Source organism: Amphiura filiformis, chromosome 17, assembly GCF_039555335.1.
Source record: "Amphiura filiformis chromosome 17, Afil_fr2py, whole genome shotgun sequence".
In the NCBI taxonomy this organism is placed as follows: Eukaryota; Metazoa; Echinodermata; class Ophiuroidea; order Amphilepidida; family Amphiuridae; genus Amphiura; species Amphiura filiformis.
Genome location: NC_092644.1, coordinates 163470 through 175058, shown reverse-complemented (window position 1 = coordinate 175058; position 11589 = coordinate 163470). Strand labels below are relative to the sequence as shown.

Genomic DNA, 11589 nt, shown 5'->3' with positions numbered 1-11589 from the left:
GAACAGTATCCAGGACATTTAATACTTGTTTCAATAAGAAGTATTTCCATTTAAATTCTGTACAAAAACACACAATTTGTTTAATGTCAAATGATCAAGAATTTGTCAATGGATAAATGATAAAAAATAAAAAATTTTAAAGGATCGACCTACCGACCCTCCAAATTTTTGTCTTGGAAGGGCAACCAAACAATTTATTTTGCCTTACCATGATTACACGTATTTGTGATATGCTACCACGAAATGAGCGTAAAGTTGCAAGTTGGTAGTTTCGAAACGCCCTGGCTACTGCGTTGGGGGTCTCGGTTTCCTTCATGAATGTCCCACTGTGTCCCTATTCACAATGGACATACGGACATACTTCAGGTTTGAACATCAACTCAAACAGGCCTGGATGTATCGAAACTACCAACTTGCGTCTTTATATTCATTTCGTTGTAGCAGATCACATTTGTTTTAAATCGCTCATAATTATAGAAAAATCACTCAAACATAAATTCGCTTATTTTAAGGATGCTTTGTTCAATTACTCTTATTATTCCGTTATATATAGATACTACGTTTTTGTTTAAAGATTTTATCCAAAAAAAAATACAACCCTGACGTTTCAAGTAATATTGTAGGTTAAAATGTGATTTTTGACTATGGATTATTTTATAGCCATGTTTGCCACGCAATCCCATTTTCTGGAACTGATCTCATGCCTACATATTGTGGCATATTCTCGTTTTGTTCCTTAATTTCCTGATAGTGTCACAACATTTTGAGCTCAAGACTATGCAAGGGGAACATTGCATGTTCATAATGTTAAGTACATTTCGATTACTTATTTCTGTTCTCGTGAACAAATGACAAAAACAACCTGTTCTCGTGAACAATTAAGGCAGCTTGAAATTTACATGGACAATGAGTTAACTGCTAATTCTCCAAGTCTAAGAAACCCGCGGAGCTGATCCTAGCTGCGATAGTTTATTATGTAGGTCGATAAGGGCTTGCGTTGATATGGAACTGGCAAATCTGGAATGGTTTATGGAGTGATCTGGGCCACCATGTATCAGTGACTTGAAGCAATGATCCTATTATTATTTTTATTTTTTTGTGTACATATCCATGTAGTTCTTTAAGAACGCCCCGCTTGGTAGTCGTGCATGTGCTGCTGTTCCAAAAGCATATATGTTCGAATAAATAAGTAGATAAAGACCACCGGAGCGAGAGCGATCAAAATGGATTACATTTTTTTATTTTATTTAAGAGTCAAATTTGCCGGAAAAAAGCTCTTGAACATGGACGTGTTTGATTCACGTGTATATCATGAAAATCCATGATGAAAATGACACGTGTCTTCGTGACGAGTGTGTGCACATGGCTTTCACTTCAGCACGACAGACCTAAGTGTTAATAAAACTATAGCGTCAACAGAATCACATTGCGGCTATTCCTTCCTTAGAAATTAGTTTTAGGTCTCTTCTCGATCCAAGCAGCAATCTTAGGTTCCTTGCTAACTTTCTCTCTGTGTGCTGCCAATTTAGGAAAATCCTTGAGGGCATCATCCCCAAAATCCCCAATAACACGGTCGAGACGAAACAGGGCTCCTACGTCTGCTAACGTAAACTGGGGATAAATATATTGAGAAATGTGTATAAAACAAATTGCCGTCATGAGCCAATTTCCCAGTAGATATAAAGCTATAAAACTACTGTACGTGTTCTTTACATTAAAACAGATAGCAAAAATAAGGAGATGATACAAACGAGAAAGAGATATAGTTGAGAAACCTCGTCAAACTTTAACTACGCAAACACAAAAATGTGTTTAAAACGTTATAAACGTATTATAAACACGTTTTGGTTATGGTGAAAATGTTTTAATAACATTTAAATGTAGGGTTATATATGACAAAAACACTGCAACAACATTTTTAAAATGTTGTCAAAATGTTATTGCAAAATATATTTGGTAAACATTTTCGCAAAATATTTTGTCAACACTTTATAACATTTTGTTAAGGCTTGTTAGAATGTTCTGCATAAAGTTTTCAAACATCTTTCCTGAATGTTATTAAACATGTTAAAACCTTTTATATCCTTTACATAACGATCTATATTATTGGCAAAATACAATTTTAGTTAAAATTTGCCGAATTTACACTTTTATACATTTTGGGGAGGCCTAACTCGTAAAGTGTACCACAACAAAGTAACACCAACTACTCCCTATTCCAGAAAAATACAGCACTTAATTTTTGGGATTAAAAAATATTATCCTGTTTTGCCGAATGAAACATAGCTATATCCTTATACTTTAATTATTTGTAACTGGCAATACAAGTCACATTTTAATACTAGGCCAATTTTTGGTAATAGAGGTCAAAAACATGTGTTGTTAGGGTATTTTTCATATGCTCTGACAATCAAGCCCAACATTATTTCTCTTTTTCTACATCGCTGGTATTACATATCAAATTGTCATAATTGGCGGTCACTTCAAATCATCCCCAAGTCAACGAGGTTCAGGAATGTCCTCTCATTGTTGATTGTTAGTTAACCCACCACTTGAACAGGATTTGGCCAAAGCAAACAAAGACTAGAGCTATTTACTAACTCTAAACATATGTACATGTATAAGCTTATTATCCTCTTCAACAATAGGATTAAAGATTGGCGTTTGACTGACACTAAAATGAGAAACATGTAGGACAAACATTAAGTAAATATGAATACAACCTTTATGCACATTTTGCACTAACTCGGAATACAATTTGCCGACTTTACGAGCGGTTTGAGATGGATAGTCACAAATTATAAATAATATATGGTAGACAACCTTAATATACATGATATTTTTTATATTTACCTTCTTCCCAACGAAGAATTCTCCTCCGTTGGCTGCAAGAAAATTGTCGAGATATTGCAACTTGGCTTTGACCTTTTCCTCAAATATGGATTTCTTCAATTCTGCCTATGCATTCAAATTGGGAATAAAATTGCATAATTATAACACAGAACTACGTATACCGTAAAACCTCGTCTACAAGCATATATAGTGTTTTTGATGAAAGCTAAATTAATACGATACATGCGTAAATATACAAAGACAATCGATTTGTCTTACAATAATACTTGTTTGTATATGTATAGATCTGTAATTTATTTGCTCAAATTCCAAAATGGCACCTGGATTAATTTAGCTTTCATCAAAAGCACTCTATATGCTTATAGACGAGGTTTTACGGTATTAATCTATACGTGTTATTATTCTCTGTTATTCGTGTTTGTGAGGAGGTGCGTGTGTGTGCCTTAAGGTGCGGTGGATGCCCGCGTGTGTGCCCACGGTTATTTATATATAACGTCTACCACATTCACGGCTGAAGATTTACCGCAATAAATATTTTTGAGAATTTATACATTTGGTTCATGCAGATTATATAATCTAGTTATAACGTTGATAATTTCGCAAAATGTTACGCACCTACCCATCAATCACACCTACCTTTTTGGTTTCATCTTTTTCACTACCTATAGGAGCCGCGTCATTAGATATATCAACGAGGGTTTCCAGTACTTGATCACACTGAGCCATTTCCAAGTTATTGTCACCAGCCAAATCTAAATAGAGAAGAAAAGTGTATAAATTTACCTATACTAGCTTTTATCGACACCCCTGCTTCATTACCATTAAATTTTGTTGCCAATGATATTGTTCCGCAACACATCGAGTACCGAATTTTTACTATAATGTTTTGCAATATCCTTTTTATGCATAAGACCTCGCGTTTATGCATGCGACGTCCAGCGTGTGCATATGACCTTGTGCAAGATAATACACGTTGGATGGTTGGCAGTACGTTTAATTTGTAAAAGGAAATCTGCACAACATTTTATCCGTAGCATCTTCAGCACAAAATCTTACTTTTATAATTCTCGTAAGTCACAAAGAGTTTTTAAATCAAAAGTGGCCAGACTTGTATTCGAACCAACGACCGACGTATATCAAGGTGATTTATGGAATAAACCTGGCCTTGTGTAAAATTGAAATACTCTTTATATGTAATAATTATAAATTATGTACGAGTGATATAAAAACAAAAGTAGTTTTAACTCTCTAATGTAAGTAATGGTAGAAATATTATCACTCGGTGAAAGATGTATCATCTCATTTCACTTCTTGTTGCATACTGGCCCGTCAAATGGAATAATCCACCTTTTCACATGATCAAAAATAGTTCTACCATCAGCACTCCGATCCGTAAAGAGTACCTCTATAAAGCCGTAAATAGTACCTCCAAGCATGGCAGGGGCTATTTTAACGTGTCTCACTGTCACGTTCGTGCAATGAGATAAAAGTGTTGATGAAGTAGAGTGCGTTTCAAAAATAAAAAAAATGACATTTTTTCATGAATGTGACCGTAAGAAAGGCTCTACCATTGTCTACTATTAAAGCATATCTACACGGATTGTTAATTGTCACTGCACGAATATTTTATCTCGGCACGAACGTGACAGTGAGACACGTTAAAATAGCCCCTGAAGCATGGGCATCAATCCCGGGGGGACAGGGGCCACTTTTCGGCAAAATTACCAATTTTTGTTCTTTTCAGCCACTTTTGACAACTTGGCCGGGTGTGCCCCCCCACACACACACATTTCAAGCTGGACTAATGTCTCCAAGCCGTAAATAGTACTTTTGATCAGGTTTTCTGAGTTCGAGCATCCGATGCCGCGCGGAAGGTCGTGGATTTGAACCCCATGTCGGCACATTCGCTTGCTTTTTTTTTCAAGTTGGGTTGTGTGCCGGTGAGAATTTGTGTTTATTTGTTGTCTTGTTTAATTGTAACTCTTTGGGTGGGTAAACTGTTTTGTTTTTCTTACCTATAAAACAAATCAAAACGGATATTCTGACAAAACTATAGACCCACACGATGTGCCTTATAGAGGTGGGAAAAGTCGTTCTTTAGCGAACTATATTAGTTTGAAATGCTAAAGAGTTAACAGGCCTATAAAAATCAAAAATCTTACACTAAAAGACACTATTACATGCCTAATGTTAACACCAGGTTTTTTTTTTTTTTTTAAAAAAAAAAGTTATGTCCAAACATTGTGTTTTTATCCAACATTACTTTTTTTCCTTTGACCGAGAAAATTAATTTCAAATCAAAAAGGTGTATTTCTGTGAACTGTGCTGATTTCAACATTATGTATCGATCGACTTTTAGCACGACTATGCATAACAATAGAGGATGGTCAATAGCGTTCTGAGTGTATATACTTACTAAACTCTCGTGCTACATATCGTGCAATGGCGTGGCTTTGTGCTATCCTCGCCCCATCGACTTCCAGGACTGGTAGCGCTCCAGCTGGCATAGCTGTGAAAAAAGAAAAAAATAAGAAAATAGTAATCATGGTAATGTCATTGAAGACAATAATTCAAAATTCTAATGACGCTGATCAGTAATTTATTGCCCGAATGGATCTTTGGCATTTTGGCATGAAATTTCCGGGGATATTTCCATATAATATTCTGTATTAACGTAATTTTAACACAATAATTACCCTTGTCATCTTGCGCTCATAAGTTAAGTTACTTTTAAGAGTTAAAACCTGACAGACAATGAATAAATATTTCTAAAAAATTACATTCAATTGTTTTGTTGTACCATCACAAAATGCGGTTCATTTTCAACATGTAACCTTTTTATGGGACACCGTGTAAAAGAGAAATTATTAATCATCAGTAATTGCATAATTACATTAAAATTGGAATTTTGTTTAAATACCAGAAGCTCTTGAAAAAAAAAATGGGGTGTATGGGTTCAAGATACACTTTAAGGCCAATTCAGTGATCCCGGGAAGTGTTGAAAAAGTTAACATTTTGAACAGACTGCTTAAAAGTGAAGGATAACATTTTCATTATTTTAGGTATTTCTGAAATGAAAATTTGGCAGAAAACGAGGAAAACAGCAGTATTAAAAAAATTTCGGTCATGGTTGAACAAAACCAAAAAAGTAATTTTCAATCTCTATGGGAAATGCGCTTTATAAGTTCTTTGAAATAATAATAATAATAGAGTGGCAAGTTTTCCGTGTCACGGAAAAACGGACAAATTCACGGAATTTAAGAAAAAAACGGAAAACACGGAAATTCGCGGAAAACGTGTTTTTTCATTGAGAAAAATAAAAATGATGAAAAAGTATTGAGATGTGAGGTTAAAATAATGAACATGAAGTCCATATTCAAAGATATCAGGCTTAAAACAACTAAGAAGATAATGCAAGTAACATCATTTTACCCCGAATGAGAACACGGAATTGAAATTACATCACGGAAAATCACGGACTTTGGTATATAAAACCACGCACGGAAAATCGCGGAATTCGGTGTTTTAAATCGCGGAAAACTTGCCACTCTACTCTATATTAGGGGATTAATGAAAGGCAATTTAAGATTTGAATGGGTACGTAATGCAAAACATGTACTTTCACCAATTGCTTTTGGGGGCGGATAGCAACACTTGCACAGTCTTTTGTGGGACCTGAGAGCACATCAGCTACGCCAAATTGCATTCTGAATACGAAGAATGTTACAAATTGACAATTTTGACATTTACCAGTCCTGGAAGTAATCTTTATTATGAAAGTCGGTTATGAAAATAGCAAACAATTATAAAATCGTACATAACCATAATTTATGGCAATATTACAGTTTCATGTAAAAATGTCCTATTTTGTCTTTTGGCTTAAACCAGAAGCAGGCTAAGGTGCAAACATTTAAATGATGATTTTTTTTGGTGATTTTCCGAATGAGCAAATTATTGAATAGGCTTTTATAAGGAATACCGACAATCATTGATACCTGGTAAAGGCATGCAATAAATAAATTCAGAAATGTATAAGCTATTACAATATGCACTAACCTCTTATAGTTAAACACAAAACGTAAACGTTTTAAACAGGTTATGTTTTGGGTTTTGGTTTTGGTAAAAACACTTTGATAACATTAATTGTCAGGTTATATAAAGTTCATGAAAACGTTTTAAAACGTTTTGTATGAAAACACACTACAACTTTATTTTCAAAATGTTTTCAAAATGTTATTGTTAAATATTTTAGCAAACATTTTTTTGCTAAATATTTGGTCAACACTTACATAACATTATGTTAGAATATTTGCAGTAAGTCAACACTTAAATAACATTATGTTAGAATATTTGTCATGTTTCCAGTAAGTTATCAAAGATTTTGAATGTTATGAAAATGTTTTAAACCCTTTATATATCATTTATATAACCCGACATTTAAACGTTTTCTGGCAACCTTTTCTAACCTTTTGCGAATTATGTTCAAAACGTTTTGTGTTTGCTGGGTTTTATGTCTTGGTTATTTAAGGCAAGTGACATTATTATGTAAGCCAGTAAACATACAATAAAGATGAATTGTCGAGTACTTGCAATCAAATCAACCATGTTTACCAAGGTGACGATGCAATAATTATTCCCAGGTACGTGCCGTGTACACAATAGGAATAGAACGTGTACACGCTTATCATGCTTACCATGCTTATTTATATACATGTAGTCTAATTTAAATGGTCTGCCCGGTTTGGTCTGCCAAAATCGCTTGTTCCGACTCTCCTTTGACAGTGCCAAATAATCTTTGCTCCCCCCTCCGACGTGCCAAAACTATTCGTCACCCTCCCACACACCCCCCACCCCCACGCCCCACCCCCACCCCACTAAACAAATGCCACGGTTTTTTTTTTTTTTTTTTATTTAGTAGATCCTTTAAAATTTGTGTTATGCGAGCGCAAAAATTTCCTGGAAAATTTTGCATACTTTATAAACATGTTTTTGCACCTTTTTAGCATGTTTAGAGCGTAATAATTTTGAAACGTTAGCCAAATTATTTGAGCCAACAATTTGCCGCCCCTTCGACCTGCCAAAAATGCTTTCCCCTGGCTCTTGTCTTGCCCCGCCCCATCGCACCGCCTATTAATTCTCCCCGTGGTATAGTCCGAGGTATATCCACATCCGACCCAGTCACTACGATTTCCACTGAATTCTCTGAGTTGAGGAAGGAACAACGTAAACTAGGGCCATGATGTTTCGGACTGGTCGTGTGTCTTGAGCTCGCCACCAAAAAAAAGGTGGCGACGTTACATTTTGCCAAAGTCGACTCAAAACAAATGAACATATCTCTGTCAAGCAAGAAGTTATTGTCATGCTTGTGGTCTCATTTTATTAATAAAATGCACTTTCAACCCTGTAAAAAGAAATACTTGAACTTTTTAAATACTGACACTGTGCTTCATAGAATTCAGAATGGGCAGGGTGGCGGTGGTGGGGGATGTGGTACACACAAACTCTATGGGATTGGTATTTTTAGTGCGTAATCTGCTTCTGTAAAGGCTGTAAATTGGATTTGGACATTATTTAGCATCTAAAAGACTAATGGCCTTACAGCTAAACAATTCTACTAATTGTTTTTAATCATGTATGATTGGTTTAGTCTAGAAAATACAAACTTTTCCAAACAAAACTACCCGTTGTCATATTAAACACTGTAGTAAGTAATGCAGATGTCTTCAAAATCTAAAAGTTACTGTAAAATTTTAATTACTTATCCTATCATAGTCAAAGTATAGATTTTCTGAAGGGAAAGTTGACGAGAAATCTAAATATGGACATATTTTTCTGTATCGGTTAGGGAGAAAATGTTTAGGTTCAAAATATGTTGAATTGTAAAAAAATCTTACATACTTTGGGACACCCTATATTCCGAGATTACCAAACAGCTGTGATTTTGGTTTCTTCCAAAGTCAGTTGGCTCTCCATATCCTCTAACCAAATGAATGTTGTTTACTTCCAGTTTATTACAAGTTGGTAATAAGCAATGCATTGAGTGGCCCATTTTTTATCAAAATCTTTTTTATTCCACCTTGTATAACTTGCAGGTCACCCTGTATAATGAGTTAAAATGTTGAATTGCTTATGCCTTCAGCTTTCCAAAATGTATACTTTTAATAGGGTTGATAATTGTGGAGATAATCTAATTAGAAACCCGTTTGGTGTAAAAATTCATAATATTTGTTATGTAACGCTAAGGGTGGCGAGTTCAGGACACACGGCCGACTACCAGTGGCACACAAAAATAATTGCACTATGAACACTTACTTGGTTTTAGAGCAGCCCATTCGGAAAACTCAATACGATGATCTTCGTATTCTGCCCCAGCCAGTGCAAAAACATACCGTGCTACCTCAGCTCGGCCTCTGCCATTGAAATAAATCAACTTGTAGTTCGGCATTTTGAAGATTTGGTGTATAAACACAGTTGATCAGCTTTGAAAAATAGCACTACTGGCAGGCATGTGATGTATGGCAGCGACGACAGCAATGTGGTATAATAAAAAAAACCTCCGTAGGAAGACAACCACTGTCCTTGAATAAAACTGCTGTATCACTGCAACAAAAAAAACTGCTGTATCATCACGGATTAAACAATTGTATCACTGGCTGGTTTGCAATTGACTACAATACTGAGCGTTTACCACATGGTGGCAACGTGTACAGCAAGCTTTACTTACTCATTGAGTACCAAAATCTTGATCAAAATGTAAATAAAGAAAAGCGCCTTAGTGCTGAAGAGTAAATTTGACAACAAAATGCAGTACGTATAAGCACAAACATAATTGTGACGCGATCAAGCAAAATCAGTCGGAACTCGGAAATATTGATTTAGAGATATAGCCAAACAAAGACAACATTTCCTTTTGTTTCCTATTGTTTTGGAAACTCTTAAATTGCTCATATCTTTGGAACTGGTTGTTCAATTTCAATGGGGTTTTCTGCAAAAACAGCTTTGTAAATGCCTTTTACCATCCTATAAGAAACTGAAAATTTAATATTTCCGAGTTCCGACTGATTTTGCTTGATCGCGTCACAATTTAGTTTAGCTGTATGCTGTTTAACGGAATTTAGTGCTGTTGTTATTTTATTCTATATGTTGATGCATCTTATTGTTTACTTGCTCGCTGAACAATAATTATGAGCCACTCTAAAACAGTCTAAAAAGGCTTTGAAAAACACTATGGAAATGCTTTTTCCATTTTTAAATTTGCATATTTAAAAACATGCAAATTTTCATGCTTGCTGCGCTCGCAACATATAGGCCTATCTAGATCATTTAAGGTTTGTAAAAGATTTGGCATGTGCAAAGGGGGTGGGGGCAATTTTTTGGCAGATCTAGAGGGGGGAAGCAATTTTTGGCGGGCGGAGATTTTTTGCGAGCAATTTATTGCACAGCCCCTATAAATGTTCTATAATTTTCCCAGGATAAATATTTCTGTTTTCTGGGATTTTTTTCTGGGGTAAATACAAAACCTGCGAAAATGATTTCTGAGATAAATATTATTTTTCTGGGATAAATACAAAAACTGTGAAAAATATTTTTCTATTAGAAATATTTTTTCTGGGACAATTTTTTTTCTGGGGAAATTGTATTAATTTTGGGAAAAAATATCTTTTTTCTGGAAAATGGAACACCGTAGTATATGTTTGCGAGTGTTATTTTTAAATAACACTCGCAAACATATACTACGGTGTTCCATTTTCCAGAAAAAAGATATTTTTTCCCAAAATTAATACAATTTCCCCAGAAAAAAAATTCCCAGAAAACAGAAATATTTATCCTGGGAAAATTATTTTTTCCGGGGTTTTTGCTTCAAGTCCTTCGGTATCTTTATAGTTAGGAATAAAAAATTATATGTAGGCGCTCCACATAATATTAAAAATAAATTTCGTGAGGCCTTCTCAAACTGGGTAGTGTCTTTTCACAGACCCACGGGTCTTTCATTTCCAGAATTTAAATAACCACTACTTAGTCTGTAAAATAGGATGTGAAGATAACTTTCATTGTTTATAGGCCTTGAAAGAATCAATAAAAGGTCATCTTTAGTCGTAAAAACGACATGAAATGTCAGGGAATTATTGTTTACTTTATAATATTATCATTATACACGCAGAACGCTAGTCTACGGAGCCTCATGGGTGACATGTAACAAATAATTTTCCAAAAAAAATATTTGTTACATGTCACCCATGAGGCTCCGTAGTAGTCAGCCGATGGCTATTGTTAAACAAGATCCACTCAGTAACTTAATTATTTAAAGCGTTTGAAACGATCGAATTCGGTGTTAAAACTAGCAAAATTTTCATTTACACCTTTTCACTTCAGAAGTATTTTTTTTTTATTTTCTCGATCAAATGAAAAACAATAATTTTCATTTCTTCGGTAAAAGGCTTGTTACTGTGTAGTGTTATATTAGGCTTCTGTCAGATTTTTGATTTGTCTCAAACAAAATGTGCCAAATCTGCCATTTTCTGAGCCATTTGCATCAGTAAACAAGGGATATCACACTGTTTCATTAAAACAAATCAGTAATGAGTAGAGAACCCATATGCATTTACAACAGCATTGCATCGTCTTCTCATGTGCTTCTTTTCAACCTGGCCTCACGCTCCTGAGGGATTGCATTCCCGTTCAAGCAAGGTCTGTCTTAAGGGGGAATAATACCCTGATTTTCATCAGTACCCCTCT

The 11589-nt window shown here is 35.0% G+C and overlaps 1 protein-coding gene across 1 annotated transcript; it reads right to left on the bottom strand.

Annotated features, from left to right (window-relative positions):
* Positions 1-1085: 1085 nt before the first annotated feature.
* LOC140136755 (S-crystallin SL11-like) lies at positions 1086-9508 on the bottom strand. The gene is made up of 5 exons (XM_072158339.1): positions 9166-9508; positions 5270-5362; positions 3490-3605; positions 2854-2958; positions 1086-1611 (listed from the first exon to the last, which is right to left on the bottom strand). The coding sequence occupies exons 1-5, from the start codon at positions 9296-9298 to the stop codon at positions 1444-1446; spliced, it is 615 nt and encodes a 204-aa protein (XP_072014440.1). The 5' UTR covers positions 9299-9508; the 3' UTR covers positions 1086-1443.
* Between the last annotated feature and the right edge of the window lie 2081 nt (positions 9509-11589).